This window comes from Vombatus ursinus, unplaced genomic scaffold (assembly GCF_900497805.2).
Source record: "Vombatus ursinus unplaced genomic scaffold, bare-nosed wombat genome assembly UNPS02010769.1, whole genome shotgun sequence".
NCBI lineage: Eukaryota > Metazoa > Chordata > Mammalia > Diprotodontia > Vombatidae > Vombatus > Vombatus ursinus.
Window position 1 is genome coordinate 3,008,103 of NW_020950547.1, and position 20,838 is coordinate 3,028,940.

At 51.7% G+C, this 20,838-nt stretch overlaps 3 protein-coding genes across 3 annotated transcripts in view; 1 reads left to right on the forward strand and 2 right to left on the reverse strand.

Moving 5' to 3' along the window:
• Positions 1–1,310: 1,310 nt before the first annotated feature.
• NDUFA4L2 (NDUFA4, mitochondrial complex associated like 2) lies at positions 1,311–3,772 on the forward strand. Its single transcript, XM_027855100.1, has 4 exons — positions 1,311–1,547; positions 2,060–2,148; positions 3,171–3,231; positions 3,509–3,772. Exons 1-4 carry the CDS (start codon positions 1,491–1,493, stop codon positions 3,563–3,565), a joined length of 264 nt encoding a protein of 87 aa, XP_027710901.1. The 5' UTR covers positions 1,311–1,490; the 3' UTR covers positions 3,566–3,772.
• Positions 3,773–4,651: 879 nt separating this feature from the next.
• Positions 4,652–11,599, reverse strand: SHMT2 (serine hydroxymethyltransferase 2). The gene is made up of 12 exons (XM_027855097.1): positions 11,491–11,599; positions 9,839–10,036; positions 9,069–9,148; positions 8,601–8,801; positions 8,235–8,316; positions 7,954–8,076; positions 7,704–7,843; positions 7,035–7,200; positions 5,991–6,090; positions 5,723–5,878; positions 5,379–5,486; positions 4,652–5,164 (listed from the first exon to the last, which is right to left on the reverse strand). Exons 1-12 carry the CDS (start codon positions 11,521–11,523, stop codon positions 5,037–5,039), a joined length of 1,515 nt encoding a protein of 504 aa, XP_027710898.1. The 5' UTR covers positions 11,524–11,599; the 3' UTR covers positions 4,652–5,036.
• A 4,792-nt stretch (positions 11,600–16,391) lies between these two features.
• NXPH4 (neurexophilin 4) overlaps positions 16,392–20,838 on the reverse strand; it is a 13,662-nt gene continuing 9,215 nt past the window's right edge. The window contains exon 4 of the mRNA XM_027854989.1: positions 16,392–18,207. Coding sequence (XP_027710790.1) covers positions 17,308–18,207 — 900 coding nt within the window. The 3' untranslated portion in view covers positions 16,392–17,307. The remainder of the gene's footprint in view (positions 18,208–20,838) is intronic.

Sequence of the window (20,838 nt, forward strand, 5' to 3'; positions counted from 1 at the left end):
AATATGAACCTATAAGTCCAACTGCATTTCAAATCTGTGTGAGAATCCAGATCCATGAGCCCAAAGTAGAATTTGAGTATGACTCTCCTGAATCAGACTTCTCTCACCTGGAAGGGTCCTGGTCCCAACAAGTGTGTGTGTGTGTGTTTGGGGGGGGGGGTTCTATATTTTCTGGAACTCCAGAAAATAGAGAAAAAAGATCGTCCCCATCCCTACTGCCAGACCTCCCAAACTGGTCCCACCACCTGCAGCCTAGGTTCTTAGGAGAGGGGAGAGGATTGGGAGGGGAAGATTTTACCCTTCTGTCTCCCTATCACATCTCTGGTGGCAATGTTGCTGAGCAATTAATTTAACAAGTGGGGAGGGTGGCATGGCTCCCATCCCTGTGCCCCTGGCTTTGATCCCAAGTCTGATCCAATGGGAGCTAAGAAGGGGAGTGCTGAGATGGCAGTGGGGAGAGGTGTGATCTCTGAATTTCATGGATCCATCACAGGGCCCCAGCCTTTAACTCCAAGTCCTTCAAAGCCACAGACACTTCTAATTCTCCCTTTCCCCAGACTCTCGGATCTCTGGGCTCTGTTGCAGATATCCTAGGCCCTGTCACAAGACCTACACCCCCTGCCAATTATTCTTGGGAGGAGGCTCCAATTATGAGCAATACTGGACCAACTCTTGGCTCCTACTGATCCGCAGGACCACCTCTCCCAAAGAGATTCCTAACCTGGGGTCTGTGGACCCCCAAGGAGTCTTGGATAGATTTTATGGAGTCACATACTTGGATGGGAAAACAATTACATATTTATTTTCACCAAACTTTAACTGATTTTGTGTTTCCTTCAATTATGGATTTTAAAAAAACAACCTTATTCTGAGAAGGGACATATGGGTTTCAATCGTTTGTCAAAGGGGTACATGATACAAAAAAGGTTAAGAACCCCAGATCTTTGAACGGGCCCAAAGCTGGAGCTGACTGGGAGACAGAAATTCCTGTATCCTATCCTCAACTCATCTACTCTGCCCCAATTCGACCTCCTTCTTTCGGTTTTCCTGGCTCAAAAATAGGAATTTCCTGCTCCACGCCTCAACTTCTTCCAAGCCCCAATTCTCAAAAATACTTTGGCGCTCTGCGTGTACGTTGGGGGAGGGGATTCACAAAGGTTATTACCATATTGCTCAGAATTTGAGCGTCCTGGGCTCAGACTGAATTGGGCAGGGGTGTATTCCTGCACTGGGAAGTGTGGGAGGTGGCATCCCATTCCAGACGCCAGCCCCCTAAACCCTTTTCCAAGTCTTTTCCCAGTTCCGCCGCTGGAGGAGAGAGGAGGCGAAGTGGAAGAGGTGGAGGCAAACTCAGGGCTGGGCTGAGTTGACCCCTCCCAGAGCTCTGGGCAAATGGGGTGGGGGAGAGGTGGTAACCCAGGAGGAGAAAAAGAGTGGAACTGGAAGAGGAGGAGGAGAAGGAGGAGAAGACGGGAGAATACAGAGTCAACATGTTAGATACCAAATTTTGGGACCGTTTCATCCGGCAGATCAAGAGAAACCCTGGAGTGAGTCCCATTTACTCTGTGGGCTCCCATATTTGCCTCTCTCCTTCTAGTGCCCCATCCCTGCCCCTCTATCCCAATAATCTAAGTTCTTACCCTGCTATCCTCATTGTCTTTTAGTAACTGTCCCTCTTCCTAGTTTCTTCCATCCCCTGTCTCTTCCCCCCTTTCTCCCCTCCCTTGCTATAGCTTAACTGGGTTTGTAGGAAATGGGCCTATGCTGACAAGGGAAGCGAGCAATCCGGTTAGGGTGGGAGGATCCCGGAGGGTTAGGACAAGTTCGGAACCAAGAGATCTAGACTCCTCTTACGAAGAAAAAGGCTGGGGAGGCCAGGACTAACCTTTCCTGTGAAATGAGCCCTTCGGAGGTTGGGGGATGGGTGCAGCGAGAAGTTGAGGGAACCTCAGAGATAGGAATAAGGGACCCGATTCTCCTCCAGAGTGAGAGGAAAGGGTCTACTTCTAAACGACCCCCCGATTAACGCCCTCATGCTTCTCCAACTGCCCCACGCCAGCTCATTCCGCTAATCAGCTTCATTGGCCTGGGGATGGGCAGCGCTGCACTTTACCTGCTTAGACTCGCCTTACGCAGCCCAGACGTCAGGTAAGGGCCTAAGGGAACTAACAGGGACGCCACCCAGGACGCTTGGGTTTGGACTGGGAAATGGGGGCGAACGAGGGAGAAAGAAGTTGCTGGGGATGATGGAGGTATTGAGGAGTATTACACGGGGTTCCCTGAACTGCACTTGCCTTCGGATATCCCAACCTACCCACTGTCCTCAGACCGTAGGATTCGAACCTGGCTCTCCCTGAGCCCTTCCCCCGCCCGCTTCATCCGACACAAGCCTTGGGCCCAGCTCAGGTGGTCCGGGTGACCGCGCTGAGCTCCCTGCCCGGTTGCCATGGCGACGCCACTCTGCCCGCGGCCCGGCGTTAGGGCTGGCGGCTGAATTGCCGCCGCGGGGGATGGGACCTTTCCTCACTCCGAGAAGCAAGCAAGGGGCAGATCCAGTCCGTTTCCTGGCCCCAGCCCCAACTTGCAGTCTTCCGTTTCCTACCCTTGCGCCCCAAGCCCTGGACACCCCGTCCAGACAGCCTTCAAGGCTGCCTTTTAAATCCTCATTATGCTTCCCCTAAATTCACAACCATATCTCCCCAGTACCCATAACATCCTCCTCCTGCACCACTCCATCTCCAATTTGGCCACAGCTACTACCACCCCCCCCCCCCCCCCCCCCCCAGCAATATTACCCCCCCCCCCCCCGCCCCTCCGCCCCAGCCCTGTTCTGTTTTGCGAAACTCGGAAAGTAAAGGGCTTGGAGAGGTATCCCTGAGCTAGAGGGAGGAGGGGGAGGCCGGGGGGCTGAGCTGTCAGCTACCAGCCCCACGCTGACAGCGGTGACAGGCTGCCTGTCGCCCGCCCTGTCAGCTTCTTCCAATGTTGTGCCCCTCCCCCCAACCTCCCACGCCCGTAAATCAGTCTCTGTCAGGGAAAACAGCCCTTCCCTCACTCGAGCCCCTGGGAGGAGGGGACCCTGAGGCAAAGAAAGGGAAAAGGAGTCAGGGCTTCCGAAGAAGGGACCCTTTATTTACCCAGCCCCTTCTTCCCCGCCCCGCCTTCCTCAGCTGGGACAGAAAAAATAACCCAGAGCCTTGGAATCGCCTGAGCCCCAATGACCAGTACAAGGTAACACCCACCTCTCCCCATCCTGAGTCCCCTGCCCCTCACCCACAACCTTCCTTCCAGCCTCCTGAACTACCCTGTCGCTTCATACTCTCCAGACTTGGAGTTTCAGCGTTCACAACTGGCATCCCCCATACTCTACGGTCCCTTCCTCCTTTTACCCTTGGAGCTGGGGTCCCAGGGCCCCTTTCTATAAAGTTGGGGGTTAGACCTGGAGGATAGGTTGGGGACGTGGCCCAGGGTGAACATCCTTCTTTTCCACCCCTCCTGCTTCCTGCAGTTCCTCGCAGTGTCCATGGACTACAAGAAACTGAAGAAGGACCGGCCGGACTTCTGAAGTGGGAGGCCTCTAGGAGGGGTGTGTGTGTATGGGGTGGGGGGTGTTCTTGCAGTGGGACTGAGGTCCAGTGCCTGTGACCTCGTAGAGCTGGGCCGAGGGGAGACGGGCAGGAGACTGGGTGTCTCGATGCCAATAAACACCATCACCAAAGTCCGACGTCTAAGACTCGGGGTATGGGTTCGATGTCTGTGGTTTATCCTGCGGGGGGGCGTCTCAAGTCTATCGGTAACACTTCACTGTCAGTGCTCCTGACTGCTACAGACCTAGATTCCCACGCTCTGGGGGGTACGAGTCTTCCCATCCTCGATGTTCCGGGCGGCGGAAGCACCTCTGACACAGCCCAAATCCCAGGAGTCAAAAAGGGAGGGGAAGTACGAGGATCCCCACCCCCACTCCCCTCCGAGACTAGGGAAAGAGGGTGGAATCAGAGATCAAGAGACACAGAAGGCATACAGCCAGAGGCCGGAGGGCTGAGCTTAGCTCCCTCTCGGAGGCACCAGCCCAGAAGCTTGCGTGTCAGACGTGCACCAGAGGCCCTAGCTGGCTTCATTTCTCCCCTGGGCACAGGCTCAGGGGGTGGGTCCAGCTGGCTTCTTTAGCCCCACCCTCACCAGGACAGGCAGTACGTGCCATCCCACCTGCCCTCTCTACTTGTAACTCCGAGGTGGCCAGGGAAGAAGGCCCAGAGTCAGCATGTACCTAACACCTTGCCCCAGGCCTAGACCCCCACAGCTTCTCTCAGTGTGTTCTGGCCCCAGCCCCCCACCTCATCCCTCACGAATGGATCACCCAGGGATAGCTCCCACATCTCCTCCTCATCCACTCCCAGTCCCCTCCCTTCCCCCAAACCCCAATCTCGGGGGATCAAGCAGAGGCAGCCGTGGGCAAAATACAATTTCATTTAACAAATTGAATTTGCTGCGCCTGCTAATCACGTCTGGTGTCGGCTCTGATCAGTCAGAGGGAGGCAGACCAAGCCCCATGGCCCCTTGCCCCCAGGGAGGGAATACAGAATGTGAACCGGGGAACCCAAGTCAGCCTGTTACCCATCTTTTCCTGTTCCCCGTCAACTGAAAAACAGGAGACAGTTGCAGCATTTTTATTAGATAAAAAAAAGAGGCAGATCTATCTGAGCCCCTTCCCCCCTATCCAAACAGCTCATCTTCCCCCTTCCAACTCTACAGAAAAGCTGGGGGAACCATAGAGTAAGGCGCTTTCAATTAATGTGTTAGGGAAAAGAGAGAGGCAAGAAGATGCGTCACATCTACCTTATCCCAAACTTTCAGAGTATTAGAAAACTCAGCTACAAACTTAGTGGGCTGGAGAGAAAGTCCCCTTTTGGGACCAAGGGCTCTCTTTTCCCCTAGAGAAAAACAGGAGTAAGAAGGTGCCTCCTCTCCCCAAATCTGCTTAGCAGGAAGGGACAGGTATCATCCAGTTCTCAGAAGCAGAGAAGCAGCACAGCCCCTTAGCGCTCCTCAAAGCCAGGCATGGGAAAGGCCCTCGCAAAATCTTCCACTCGTTGCCTGAGACTGGCCAGGCGCTGTCTTGTTTCAGGATCATTCAGGAGAAAGGATTTGAAATCTTGAAGCTTTGCTGGAGATTGGCAGGAAAATGGTAGAGGGGAGAAAAGGGATGGTGTGAGAGAAATGAGCAGAAGAGTTTCTACCTGGTGCCCCCTCCCAAACACCCTTGACCCTGGAAGAACAGTAGATTGTTGGGTGAGCAGTTCTCAGGGAGTGACAAAAAGAGAAAAACCAGCTCAAGGATGGCTTGTGGGTAATCCAGCGCCCTCAGCCAGACCACTCACCTGTCCTGTTCTTCACATCTAGCCCAATGTGAACACCCTCATCAATAAAGTTCACCACCTGCCGAAAGTCATCTTCTCGAAAGTGTCGAGATGTTAAGGCTGGGGCCCCTGTTTAGCAGGAAAGGCATTATTAGAGTGCTGGCTAGGTCATACTCCTAATCACAAACTCATACCCGTGAGGGAAGGGCCTCTTCTCATTCATTTATCTGGTGCCTATGAAATGATAGGCACTCTGCTAAGTGAGAGAGGCAAAAAGAGAGACCACATCTCCTCCAGGTTGCCTTCCTGGACCGAGGTACAAGCCTTTCCAGGGTCACTCACTGTCAGCTCCTCTCCCCGCATACCAAGTCTGAGTCCCCCTGGGGTGATGGCGCTTCGGTCCCCTGGACAGGTGTTCTTGTTGGCAGTGATAGACACCAGTTCCAGAACTCGCTCAGCCCTAGCTCCATCCAGCCCTTTAGGCCGAAGGTCAACAAGGACTAAGTGATTATCAGTGCCGCCTGAAAGAGGAAAACGGGAGAGATGGGGGTGAGTGTCCCCCTAGGATTCCCAACAACCTTTCTCATAGGACCCTCAAATGCACACTAAATAGTGGCTCCCATGACCCCTCACCAGACACCAAGGAGTATCCCCTCTGGAGAAGCGCCTCAGCCATGGCCCTGGCATTCCGAAGGACTTGCTGGGAATACTCTCTGAACATGGGGGTATTGACCTAAAAGGGGCACAGAGGAGATCAGCATTAGCACCCACGAGACACCTGTATTCACACCTACCCCATCACTCCTGAGAACAGAAGGGTCTAGGATCGGATCAAGAGCCAGAAGAGAACGTCTAGTTCAGGGGTTCCTAATTTGGGGGTCTGAGAAATTTTTTTTTTTTGCTTTTTGGTGAGGCAATCGGGGTTAAGTGACTTGCCCAGGGTCACACATCTAGTAAATGTTATGCGTCTGAGACTGAGTCCCTTTCCCAATCCCCAAGTCAGGTCCTCCTGACTTCAGGGCCAGTGCTCTAACCACTGCACCACCTAGCTGCCCCTAAGAATTTTTTTAAAAATCTCTTTGAACTATATTTCAGGATAATTGGTATCTTTTGTAGTCCTATGTATTTTACTCTATGCATTTAAAAACAGGATTCTGAGAAGGGGTCTACAGGCTTCAGCACTCTGCCAAAGGGATACAGGACACAAAAAAGGTTAAAAATCCCTGATCTAGAACATCATCCTCAATTTTATAGGTGAGTAAAGTAAAACTCAGAGGCAAAGTAAGTTGCTTAAGTTCACCAAGGCACCAACACAATCTCTTACGTGATGCTGCTCTACCCCTCCCCCCATAGGAAGAGCTTCCTCCTACCCCTCCTTCAATGAAAAGAAATGAATGTTAATTATTTTCCCCTAATCCTGAAGGACTTATATCCTGCTCCTCCCCACTCCACCCCCAACAGATGCACCTCTTTTTTTTTCTCCTTTCTCCCTCCACAGCCACTCTAGCAGTAATAAGAGATGAAAAATATATGACTCCGGCATAACACCCCCTTCTTCCTACTGCTGTACAATAAATCTAGTCCTACCGGCATCCAGGCTGCCATTCCACAGAGGTATAATGGGCATGACTCATTCATTCCAACCAGACCCCTCCAATCAGGGCCAACCCCCCCTACCTGCTTGAGGGCCACGGCGACAGCTGCAATGGCATGGTTATGGGGCCCACCCTGCAGAGAAGGGAACACAGCAAAGTTGATTCGGTCCTCAAATGTGTAGGGGATCTCTCGCCCAGTTTTGGGGTCCACAGACTGTACCCCTTTGCGATAGAAAATGAGTCCTGACCTATCCGGAGAGAGAAAACGAAGTCAGGGGCCTGGCCTGTCTGGAATTTGGGACTGTGGGAGAGGTGAAAGAGTTGATTGGGGCAGACAAAATAGGAAGAATCTGGCTCTAATGGAACCTTAAATGTCTAAGGTCTTCTGAAGTTGGGTTTCCCTGCAGGTTAAAATTCACAATAGGATTAGGATTGGAAGGGGGGCAGATGGATTCTAAACTCAGGACAGAAGGCTCAAGAGGAGGTTACCTGGGAGAGAAGAAGTAAGAATCTTCTGGGCAGACCCTTTCCCTTTCTCAATCCCCAAGCAGATCCTCAACTGTTTTCCCATCCTTTTAAAAAAGCCTGTTAGACAGTTCATCATAAGGTTTTGAGGGAGTCTGGTGACTCATCCCTACTCTTAGAGGGGTGGTGTGTGTGTGTGTGTATGTGTGTGTCTGTGTGAATGGAAATGTAGAGAAGGGAAGAAAGAGCTCTCAGCACAGTGGAATGCCCAGTGGCAAGCTCTGACCTGGCCCCACGCAAGGTCTTGTGGGTGGTGGTTGTGACGATATCTGCATGGTCGAAAGGCGAAGGAATGACCTTGGCAGCCACCAGGCCACTGATGTGTGCCATGTCAGCCATCAGATGGGCTTTGACCTCGTCACAAACCTAGATGAAGGATAGGAGCTCAGCTTGGTGGGGTAGGGGAAGAGTTACTTAAGTCTGACCCATCTCAGAAATCTCCACAAAGGGCCCAACCCACCCCAAGCTTGACTCACCTCCCTCATTCGGGCATAATCAATGAGACGAGCATAGGCACTGGTGCCCGCAATGATAAGACGTGGCCGGAACAGCCGAGCAGTGAGGGCCAGCTGGTCATAGTCAATGAGGCCAGTTGAAGGCTGAACAGATGGACAAATGGATAATTGAGACTCTGGGAGTGGGGAAGAGAACAGCAATTCTCTTTTCCTCTCAACCCACGGGGTTTTGGAGGTGAAACCTCTCCCGTCTCCCACCCTGCCTCCAATATCCCATGCTTCCTTCATCTTCCGTCACTCACATTCAGTTTATATGGCATAGATTCAAAGAATATAGACGTGGCTGAGATCCGCTTAACACTGGACATGTAACCATGAGTAAGGCTGGGGAAGAGAAAGAGAGAGACAAGCCAAGGAGATCTCAGAGCAGGGAGAAAAAAAATCCCCCAAAACCCAGGTTCCCCATCCCCATATGCCCAAATTCCTTTCACTGCTTGTGTCCTAAAGTCTTTTCCTCAATTCAGGCCCCCCATTCCCTTTCCCCACCTCAGGGAAATTCCACTTAAGCAAATCTCCCCTATAGTTTTTTAGATATAATTTCTGAGCCCTTGGCCCTAGCTTGTCTTAGCTGCTTCCTCCCTCTTTCCCTCAGCTCCCCTCAAACTCACTGGCCTCCATCAGGCAGATCCAGCCCCATGATCCTGTCATGGGGCTGCAGGAGAGCCGTATAGGCAGCCAGATTGGCTGGAGACCCTGAATATGGCTGGACGTTGACTCCCCATTTGTCAGGGTCGAGGTCAAAGGCCTCTAAGGCACGTCGCTGGCACAATAGCTCAATCTCATCGACAACCTCCGATCCACCATAATACCTGTCGTTGAGGCGGGGGAGGAAGAAATGAAAGGGTTAAGTCTGGACACAACAGAAAGCTTGAGTCTATTGCTGAAAGGGTATTATACCCCCTTTCAGTTTCCCTATTCCAACTGAAAGAGCAAGCAGAAAAAACCTAATGTGAGAGGCAGAGACTGAGAGAGAGAAAGAGAAAATGTAAGGGTGGGGTGCTCTGAAAGGCTAGGTTTACTCTATTTCCCCTCCCACAGCTCCAGTCTCCTATTGGCCCCTGGCCCCCTCATCTCACCTCTTGCCAGGGTAGCCCTCTGAATACTTGTTGTTTAGACATGATCCCAAAGCCTCCAGGGCTGCTCGGCTACAGAAGTTCTGAGATGACAGATATAGGGAGAAGGTGTTATAAGGGAGCACCCCACCTTAACACAGTTCCCTAAAATTGTGACGCCAGGCCAGCCTGATCTTTCCTTTCACTGGAGTCAGTGCTCTACCAAGTAGAAAAATACAGTTATCCCTTCCACATTAAGACTTTCCCCATCAAGGTTTCAATGTATCGTAGGCTGGCATAAGAAATTAAATGGGAATTTGGGGGGGAATTTTACAGAAGCTGCAGACGACACAGAAAAAGTTTAGAAACTCAGAAATGCGTAAAATATATGTATACTATTGTATAACATCAACATATTTTATCTTTTAATACCATAATAATTCATATTTCTCTGGTACAAAGGGAGGGCCAAAAAATTTTATGTGAATTTTCCAGATGGAAGGAGCATTGTCCCCCTAACAGGAATGTGGATGGGATGACTGTAGTAACTGAGCTGTTTCCTCTACAGCAGAGGTGTCAAACTCAAACCTTCAAAACTCCCAAAGATAGTTCAGAAATATTTAACAAAATAAATAAAAATACAATACAGATAATGTTCATTTACGGCTTCCTGCAGGCATGAAAGGATCAATTTCTATCATAGTATGATACCACTGGGCTTCGAATCAGAACAGACCCTCCCAGCATCCACCCGCCCCAATCCAGAAATAGCCCTGCCCCCCGGGTGTTCCTACCTCAGAGGCAATGAGCTCTAGGCCCCGACACTGTCTATCCTTCTCTCTTTGTAGGAGTTCCCACATCTCAGGGTCACTGTCAGACAGGCTTTCCTGGCCTGTCCAGCCTCTGGAGGCTTCTCCAGCCTGGGCTTTGGCTGCCTCTCCATGCTGGGCCCGAAAAGCCACCTGAAACAGCTGATTGCATCTCTGGAGGGGCTGCCAGGACAGAGAAAAATCACATACATACACTCAAGACTCCAAAACCCAGGAGGTGAGGAACCTATAGCCTCAAGGCTACATGTGGCTCTCTAGGTCCTCAAGTACAGCCCTTTGAATCCAAACTTCCAAGGATTTGTTCTGTGAAGTTTGGATTCAATCAAAGAGCCAAACTTGAGGTCCGAGAGGACCACACGTGGCCTAGAGGCCGGAGGTGCCCCTCACCTGACCCAGACTCAGTCACTTCTGCCCCACCCCCAGTGACTGGCTTAGGTCAGCTGAGCCTGTTCATTCCTGAAGACAGCTTGAGAGGCCAAAGTTCAGAAAAAAGTCCGAGGGGATGGCTCTGATTAGATCCACTCCACTGAGACAGCAAGGGATGGGGGGAGGAGAGCTTCCCACAACTGGGCAAAGTTCAGAGTCAGGGCTTCCAGCTCCATAGTAAACCAACAGCTTTAGGGCCTTCCTATCTCACTCCCCCCTACCCCATCCCAAGGGAACTCTCCCTAAGTACCTAAGTAAGCCGGGTCCCAACAGTAACATCAGGGAGAAAGTAAGGATGCTGAGTAAAGAGGAAGTGCAATGTTCTAAGTCTGAAGCCACAGAGGCAGAGCTGATGGTGGCCTCAAACTGGATTGCTTGTGCCCCCTGTAAGTCACTGTTAATGCCTGAAAAATTGGAGATCTAGACAAGGCAACCAGAGCACAGACCACACACTGCCCCTGTCAGCTATATCCCACCCACTCTTCCTTCCCTCTGTGATGCAACCAGCTGGGGACAGTTGCATCATCTGTGATTGAATGGTGTTTTTTTTTTACTTCTGTTGCTGGCGGGGGATGGCTAGGATGAACCGTTCACCCATGTCCCTGGAGGCTAAGGGACATCCCCTATATATTGGGCTATACAGAACAAAACGGGGGAGTGCTAGGGGTAGAAATCTCAAGTTTGCCCAGTAGAACTGGGCATGGGACATGCTACAATTACTGATCCATTCTTTCCCATCTTTCCCTCACCCCATCCACTCCAAGACACCTGTAACTAGGCAGGCCCCCCACCCATCTACTCCCCTTGAGTGTGGGGGAGAACGAACAGGACGAAGCCCGTGGTCCCTCCTTTCAGTCTAGTGCTACTTTGGAAAGTGAGGGTCCTGGAAGTTGGGGTACTCCAATGGGTCGGTTCTGGGCACATAACGGATATTCCCTCCCCCCATGCCACGTGATCAAGGCTGGGGGTGAGCAGGACCCCAAGCTGCACGTTCAAGGGGAGAAGGGACACTAGCTCTCAGTGCTCCAAGTCCTGGGCCTCCCCCTCCCCCTCGAAACCCCCCCACCCCCACCGCCACGTGCTAGAAAGTGCTGGGCAAAAGTCCCAGGCCCAGGGCAAGTCCACCTAGATGGTGGGAAGGTGTGTGCTGCGTCAACCTGCCTCCAAGGCCCGGCCACCCCTGGCCTTACCCGGAATGCTCGAAGAAAGGGGAAAGCTAACATCGCGATTCGGAGACTCAGCAGTTCCTGCTTAGCACCTTGACCCCCAGCAGCTCGGAAAGAGAAGGATGCAGAAGCGCATGCGCCAGAAAAAAAAAGCCTGGCTCGTAGCTCCCGGCTTTAAGATGAGGCGGTGTTGGCACATGCGCAGAAAAGCCCCGGCATGGTCTTCTGGGAATTGTAGTTTTGTAGGCGTCTTCCGTTTTCGTTTCCAGCCTAGAAGCACTCTGCGGGGAGGAGTGGAGTTGTGGCGGGAAAGAACGTGGGCTGGGTCTCCTCGTTAGGGAGAAGTTAAAGTATTAAATTCTTCCTTCCGAGATAGTCGTTTGCATGCTGAATCCCCCCGCCCCCATTAGACTGGAAGCTCCATGAGGGGAGGGACTGTTTTTGCCTTTGTATCCCCAGAACTTAACAGTGCCTGGCACATAGTAAGCCCTTAATAATTGCTTGTTGATTGACTGACTGCTGGCTCCCTGTTCATAACCCTAAATCGCACCTGGGCCACAGAGGAGATTCAAACTTGGGTTTTCGAATTCCACAGAACCCTTAATTCTACCCCACTCCTTCCATCTTCTCCCTCCCCACCCCCATCCCCTATCTTCAATTTTGTGAGAGTCCCCAGGGTTCTTTACCTGCTTCCTATAAATATGCTCTGGTCTTCCCCATCCTTAAAAAAATCTTCACTAGACATAAGTTATGATTCCTACACACTGTGACCTATGATCTTTCCTCTCTCAACTGAACTCCAAGAAAAGGCTATTTACACCCTTTGCCTCATCCCCTCTCTTCTCACGCACTTTTAACCTTTTTCAATCTGGCTTCCAACCTCATTACTCAACTGTGACTGTCATCACCAACATCATTAATGAGCTCTTAATTGTCCAATCTGAAGATCTTTTCTCAATTCTTATTTTTCTTGACCTCTCTGAAAGCATTTGACACCACTGACCATCCTTTCTGAGTTTTTATGACACTCATCTTACTTGGTTCTCCTCCTACAATGTATGATTTTTCCTTTTCAGTCTGCTTTCGGCATCATCGTTCATATCCTACCCCCTAACTGTGGGTATATCCCAAGACTGGTCCTAGGCTCTCCTCTCTCTCTCTGTTTCAGTCTGTCTTCGCCCCCCCCCCCCCCCCCCCGCCCCGTGAGTTTAATTATGATTTCTATACTGATAACTTCCAGATTTATATTTTCAGTATGATATAATGGTTTGGGAGCTTCTCCTACTCATGAAGTCATAGGTCTAGCTCCTAACTAATAGTGATGTAAGGGACTGGATTTGAAGTCAAGAATACCTGGGTTCAAATCTCATCTCAGATCCTTACTAGCTGTGTGACCCTTTCCAAGTCTTTAACCTCTCTGTGCCTCTTTTTCCTCATCTATAAAATGCTTCCAGTTCTAAATCTGCCATCCTGACCTTAATTAAGTACTGCATCATCAGTTTCTTACTGGACACTTCAAATTGGATGTCCTTTGAACTTGACATTTCTAAAACTGAACTCTTTCCCTCCAAACTTTTCTGAACTTTGCTGTTTCTGTTTAGGGCACCACCATCTTTTCAGTCACTGAAGTGTGCAACCTTTGTGTCATCCTGAACTTATCACTCTCTCTCTCACCCCTTGTGATCAGTCAGTTGCCAGATCTTATTTCTACCTCCATACCACTTCTGACATCTTTCCCCTCCTCTCTGCTCACACAGTCACCTCTCTCCCATAGCCCCTCATTACTTCTTACCTAGACTAATGTAATAGCTTTTGAATTGGTCTCCCTAACTCAAATATGTTCCTACTCTAATCCATTCTCTACAGAATTACCAAAGTGACTTTCCTAAATTCAGGCCTGAATATATCACCCCCCTTACTCAACAAACTCCAATGGCTCCCTAGTGCCTCTAGAAACAAATGTAAATGTGTTTGGCATTTAAAGTCCTTCACAATCCAGCTCCAAATTGTCTTTTCAGCCTTATTACATATTCCTCCCTGCCATAAACACTATGGTCCAGGCAAGCTGGAGCTCTTACATGATGACTCATCTATCACCTCTGTACATTTGCAATGGTTATTCTCTGTCCTCACATCTGTCCCTCAGAATCCCTAATTTTTCTTCAAGTTTCAACCCAAATACTACCTTCTCTATGAAACTTTTCCTTATGCCCCAGCTGCTAGTGCCTTTCCCTCATATATATATGTATCCATGTACATGCTATCTCCCTCATCTAGACTGTAAGCTTCTAGACAACAGGGACCATTCACACTTTTTTCTTTGTCTCTCTGCAGCCTAACACAGTGCCTGGCTTACAGTAAGTGCTTAATAAATGCTTGCTTATTCTCTCTTTTCGCTACACCATGCTGTCTCCGTTTCTCACTAGACCTTAATTTCCTCATCCATAGAATGATGGGGTCAGAACTGATGATCTCTTGGGATTGCTTTCAATTGCAATAGTTTATAGAACATCCCAACAGAAGAATGGGTTGTTCATGAAGTAATGAGCTCTCCATCACTGGAGGTGTTCAAGCAAAAGCTGAACCACTTTTCAGGGATGTTGGAGAAGGCTGCTGATGGGGGCAGCTAGATGGTGCAGTGGATAGAGCACTGGCCCTGGATTCAGGAGGACCTGAGTTCAAATTCGGCCTCAGACACATAACACTTACTAGCTGTGTGACCCTGGGCAAGTCACTTAACCCCATTGCCTAGCCAAAAAAAAAAAAAAAAAAGAAAGAAAAAGAAGGATGCTGATGCTTCTGGTATACAAGTAGACTAAGTGATCCCTGAGGTCTCTTTCACCCCAGAATTCTGTGATTTTTCCAGCTCTGAAGTTCTATGACCATCAAAGGTCCTATGACCATCAAAGGTAGCCTGGAAATGGAAAAGAAATAATAAAAGGACAATGATGGGGCATGTGAAAAGGGAGTGGATAGAACAATCTCATGCTTTGATGGGGATTTTTTTTTTGGAGGAGGTGCTGGGGATTAGAGCTTCAGATGCTGCTCCTCTTTCCCTTCAGGTGAAAGTGATTCTTCCCTTCTCAGATTTCTCATAGCTCTGCCTGGCTCTCTTTGCTCCTCCTTTCACTTTATGACTTGTATCATACTTATTTGTATGTACCTGGGATCCCCCCCCCCCCCACGTTAGATTGTAAATTCCTTGAGGGAAGGACTGTGTCATTTTTTCAGCCTTGTATGCCCACCATTTTGCACACAACAGGCCCTTCATATAGCTTTAGGGCACTTGTTTAGGACCAATTGGGGAAGCCACTTCCCTCGACCCCCTGCCACATTCCTCAGTCACTTCAAATCACCTCCTAGAAGGTAAAAAATGTACAGACCGGCTTTGAAGACATGAAGTGGTCCCTGCTTTTTGAGAACCTATAAAAATATTCCCCAAAACAACCTGTATTAAGATCTCCAGGAAAAGATGTTGATGTGGTAACAGTTCCTATCATTATCCTCAGGTTTAATCTCTTTTTGTGTCTCTGTCCTCTGTCTCTCTCCTCTCTCTGTTTCTCTGTCTGTCTATCTCTCCCTCCCAATGCAGTCTAAGCCTCTCCTTCATCTCCTGGTCCTTCACATCTATGGTCATAGAGACACAGATCTCTCTATTCTCTTCCCCTTCCCTCCCCACCCCCATGCACTGGACTTGACCTTCAAAGCCCTCCAGCTAGGGAACCTAGGTCTGCACGCATCCTTTATATTGTCTCCCTGGAGCTTGTGCCTGCAATAGGTCCTTTCTTCACCAAGACCTGAATCCTATTTTGAATCTCACCCACCTAATCTCACTTTAATGACTGCTTCACTCCAGCTACCCTAATCTAGAGGACACTGCCCTTCCTCTTCCTCACCCCAGCTCCACCTATCCTTAGGTGTTGAAGGATGGAGAGGAGGGGACTCTGTGTCAAGCTTGTCTGCCTCCTCTGACAGGAGTTCCCCAGGGTAGAGGGGGCTTTGGGCATTGGAGAGCTGTTAATGAAGCTGCTGCCAATTAACGCCTGGGCAGGGGTTAGAGGCAGATAAAATTAGCTACAGCTACAGAAGGAGGGAGAAGTCTGGGGCTGGGGACTGCCAGTTGGGGGTGGTGGCCAGGAGACTCATGGTCGGGGTGTGGGGCGTGTAGTCAGTATATACAAGGTAACTGCAGCATTTGCACATCCTCATATCTTCCCACCTCCAGCTTGGGGGCCTACGTCTCTTCCCCATCTCCTCCACATCCCCCTTTCCCCTGGGCTTCTTCCCTCCTTTCTCCCACCCCTGCCGGTGTGCAAACTCAGCGCCCATGAAATTAAGGAAGCAAAAGTAAGATAGATGGCTCCAGATGCCACAAACACTGTTAGCCCCTCCCTTCCCACTCTGCCCTGGCTTGTATGTCTAGCTTAGTTGGGACAGAGCCTAATGGCTTGTCACCTCACCTTCCTTATCACCCAGACCCTCATTCTGCCTTCTAGACACCAGGCCCTTTCTTCCTACTGTTCCCATTTGGCCCGTCCCCACCTAGTCTCACTAATATCTATGTCCCCTCTCAGGTCTAACCTCCCTTTTTCCCCTACTCTAGTCAGTGTGTCCCTTCTGCAATGCGCCCTCTAGGGAACTGTGTATCTCACTGATCTTAGAGACATCCTTCCGTGTTTCTCAGGCAGCATTTTCAGCTTTCTCTCTTTTCAGGGCTAGGTGTCCCTCCCCTCTCAAAGCTGCTTTCATTCTCTTCCTCTTCTCTGTTAGGACTTTCACCCCCACTTCAGTTTCCTCACTTATTCCCAGAGTGGGGAAGGAGGTAGTCAAGGTGATCCTCATGGTACCACCTTTCTCCCCAACTCCAGCCACCTCTGTAAAGGGCTCACACAGATTCATATTGGATTTGACTTTATTTTCTTCCCTTTTCATCTGACTGGGTGGGGGGGCATAGAAAAATAAGAAGTAGCAGGAGGGAGAGGCAGGATAGGGCTGGACACCACTGCCCATTGAGGAAGGTCAGCAGGGGGCAGAGTAGGACCAGGGGCTTAGCAGCTCCCCCATCCTTCCAGCTCTAATTTTTCTCCTGCCCCAGCTGGGGTCTTGGGTGGTCACAGAGAGGTGAATGGATATAATAAGGGATCAGGCAGAATAAAGGTGGGGGCTAGACATTACAAGGGTAGGCCAGGTATTATAGGTGGCCAGGTAATACTACAAGAGAACTGGAGTATAAACATCTTGGGGTGGAGGGCTGGAATTACAGGGAGCTAGGTCAGAAGTTGTTGGGGGAGAGGTTGTTGACCAAAGTGGGTGCTTTGGAGGCTTTAAAGCTTAGGGCAGAGGGAATAGAGACGCTCGTTGAACTACCACCCCTTTTCTTCTCCCCTCCCCCTTGGGAATTTGAAGATGGTTAGGAAGAGGGGCTCAGAGACTTTTGGGAGGGGAGATGGACTGGAAGAGGACAGAGCCAAGGTAAGGTCCCTGGAAGCCTGGGCAGCAACACTTTTCCAAGGTGGAAGGGAAAAATCTTAAGAGGGTGAAGGGAAGGAGAGGTAATATATAGGGAAGGAGAGATGGGAGAGGACAGTAGTGTCTTTCACGTGGGACTCCCCATTGCCCTTCCCCCAAAATGGAAACCCCTCTTCCTTCACCCTTGCCCAGGTTGCACCCAGGCCTCCCTGTCTCTGCTCTGCTGTTGCCCTCATCTGATGAGATCCCAGGGCAGAGGAAATGTGGGAATGTGGGAGATATTTGGGATAAAGGGCTCCTTGACACCCTCATTTACGGGAGGATTAGGTTTGAGGGAAGCAAAGGGCAGTAGATGGGGAATAGAGGCAATCGTTATCCGAAGTAAGGGTGCTCGCTCTGGAAGTTGTAGTCCGGGCACACCTTCTGCACCAGTTTGTAGTCAAAGCTGAGGAAGGAGACGAAGATGCAGATGACTTTGAAGGGCTTGGCGCAGAGCCACGCGGCCTGGCTCTGAGTGTGCTCTGTGAAACACACCTGCGACGGGTCGTACAGACAAGGGCGGTGCTTCCGAGCTCGATTTGTCTTCTCATACTCCACGTGGCAATTGAAGGCCCGAGACTCCTTAGCCCCAGGAACCCCCAGTGCTCCTCCAAGGGGACCTGAGAGCGCGCCCCCGAGGGCACCTCCCAGAGTTCCCCCCGACGCCATCCCTAGTGATCCCCCCGAAGGCACCCCTAGGGGAGACCCTAGCCCAGGTAGGGCGGCTCCCTCCAGGGCCAGAGTGGATTGTAGAGGATGAGGCGACGGCCCAGTAAGCAGAACACCCCCAAATTCTACAAGCTTTGACGGAGGCACTATACTGACGCTTAGGTTGCCCAGGCTGGAGGAATTGTGCCGGAAGTAAACGCTGAAAGTGCCGTTGACGTGGTCCACGATCTTGCCAGTCACCAGCAGAGAGAACTTAAGGGTATGCACCCGGAAATAGAAGTCCCCCCAACCGAAGATCTTCTTCGCCCTGGCTGCTTTGACAGAAGGCTTCCTCTTAGTGCGTTGTGCTGGGGGTGCTAAGCCGGGCCCAGCCCCTCCAGGTCCCCCAGCCCCAGCCCCGGTGTAGTTAGTTGGCCAGGCCCAGTTCCAGGTGTCGGCTGCGCCATAGCCTTCAGAGGAACGCGGGGCAGGAAAGAGGCGGCCTGGGGAGCTCGCTCCAGCCCCAGCAGGGCGAAGCTCCAGGTAACGCGGGGTCCGGGACACCGGGAGTTGTGCACTGGAGGCCTGAGGAGTGGGAGGGGGCAGAAAGAGGAGAGAAAGAGAAAGAAGGGAGGAGGTGTTGGGAAGGTAACCAGGATCTCTTACCCCGGCTCATGCACCCTTCTTCCCAGGTGGGGCCCTTCTCTTTCTGTGAACCGTCGGAGGAAAAAGCCAAACACAGTTAGCATATCTTCCACGTGTCTCATGCCTCTGTTTCCTTTTCTTTGAACTCTGTCTACGGTCTTTCTGCCTCTCCTAAGCCATCCCCAGCCTTCCTCTATGCCTGGACCAGTTGTCCTCTTCACCCTCCTTCCCTTTCTGGAGGAGAGAAGAGGACGCCAGGTTCTGGGTTTGTGGGGAGAAAGCTAAACAGGGCAGGAAGGACAGGAAGGTAGGGGGAAGCGCGGCCAGCCGCCTAGCACGGTCAGCTCCATCTGTGGCCCCCGTGTCTGCTCATTAATCAGGGTGGGGGGGGAGCAATCTATCAAAATCTGGAGGTAGTCTCAGGGGACGGGGGCGGGAAACTGCGACTCAGCATCTCAGGGCCGGGCCAGATGGGGCTGAGCCAATGCCGACCCCGGCGTGGGGTGGGAGCGGGGAAGAAGAGGCCCGCACGGAGCCGGCTCTTCCCCAGCTTCTTGCGCTGCCTTACTGCCCTCTCTAATTGCCTGCTGTACTTTCTCTCCCCGTCAGAGGGGGGGTGCTGCGGCACCGGAGAATAGAAGCTGGCTGCAGGTAGTGCTCCGAAAGTTCCCCTGGGGAGGGGGTTGTAGCCGAGCAGTCTTAAACTGCGAGGACTGAACCCCTACTCCAGTTGTGCCCCAAATAAGATCCCCACAGCCAGCTCCTGTTGGAGTGCCCCAAGGAGCTTGCGGGGAAGCAGAGGTGGGGGCAGGTGTGAGGGTCCTGCTCCTGTCCCCCTCCCGCGGCCGCTACCTAGCTGGCGCCTCCGCCTCCCTCTCCCCTCCTGCCTGTCTATGCGTGTCTCAGGTGGCGGCCGATCCGGTGAGACAGCGCTGGCGCGAGTACAAGATGGATCGAGAGGCGGGAGCGGCCGGGCCAGGCCCGGGCCATCAATTATCCGGGGGCGGAGGCGGAGGGGGGGGGCGCGCAGGAGAAGAGGGTGCAGGGAATGAAGGAGACGAGGAGAGAGCGAGAGTGAAGAAATATGGAGATGCTGGGAAGCTGGGGGAACGGGAGGAAAGGAACTCGTGTGTGTGTGTGTGTGTGTGTGTGTGTGTGTGTGTGTGTGCGTGCGTGTCTACACTGGGTAGTGGTGAGAATCCAACAGTGTGTACTTCTCCGTGTGTGAGGCACTAAGGGGCGTGAGTGCATACACTCGAAGGGTGTGTATACACTGTGCGTATGTACCTGGTGTATATATTGTCCTTGTGCACTCAAGGTGTTCCAGGAGTGTGTACACACCGTGTGTTAATTTGCTGTGTGTTTGTACACGTTATGTGTGTATACATTGTGTACACACCAGCGTGGGGCCGGAGGCCCCAGGAGCCTTGGTGTGGGGGGTGGGGAGCCACAGATGAGCCGGAATCTCCGTCTAGCCGCCGCCGCCTCAGTCCCCGCAGCGCTGCGATCCTGGGTTATTAATGCCGCCGCCTGCTCATCATACATATTTATCTCCCCCCTCCTCCTCCCATCCCCCAGCCCTGCCCAGGTGAGGGGAGCGAGGGGTGATGAGACCGTAAGAGCAGAGACTGAGCACTGAGAGGGGAACGAAAAAGAGAACCCCTTGGGCTGAGGTGGGGAGCAGAGAACCGAGCCTCTTGAACTGGGGGTAGGAGCGAGGGAAGATGGGGGAACTAAGACTCTTGGACTGGAGGTGTATGATTGGGAGAGCCTGTGAGCCCTTTGGGCTACGGGATAAGGTTGGGGGAGATGAGCCCCTTGAACCGGGAAAGTAGGGGTGAGTGAACGAGGGATTGTTGGAGCCCTTTGGGCTGGGAAAGAGGAGCGGCAAGGAAGCGCTAGCCCCGTGCCCATGCCCGTGCCCTGCAGAGAAGAAACCAAGCGTCCCCTTATCCCCATTCCCCTGCTGCCCACACAGTAGATGAAAAAAAAATCCAGGCTGCAGGAGGTACAGCGACAGAAGATTCCTGCCTCGGGTCCGACTGGTTCTCTTTTATAGGACGATCCAAGCTACGTTTCTTTCCCTTACTCACTCCTAGCCCTTCCCGTTTCCCTCCTTCTGACCCTTTCCCCTTTCAGGTTTCCAGGCATACCATGCTACCCACCCCCAGTCCAAGTCCTAGTTCCTTTCTGGTGCTGGCCTAAAGTCTTCCCTCCCCTGGCTGGGAGGAAGCCCAGCTAGGAAGGAACCCAGGCGGGTTTCTGACAATTCCCCAGAGACCAGTTCAGCTGAAAAGGGGGAGGGACTGGGAACTGGGGGGTCCTGAGACAGCTGCGAGGAGGTGTCTGAAAGTCGCTTGTCCATCCTTCCTTCCCCACCCCGGGTATCTGATCCCAGAGAAATTGCTGTCTCGCCTTCTCTGATCCCTGCAAATCCCGTGGCTTTGGTCCCCCCCCCCCCCCCATTCACTGCAGGAGTCTGGAAGAGATGAAAGGAAAGTGTGCATATGTGTGTTGATGTGTGTGTATGTATGTGTGCGCGTGTGCCCTGACCGACCTTGTATGGGGGGG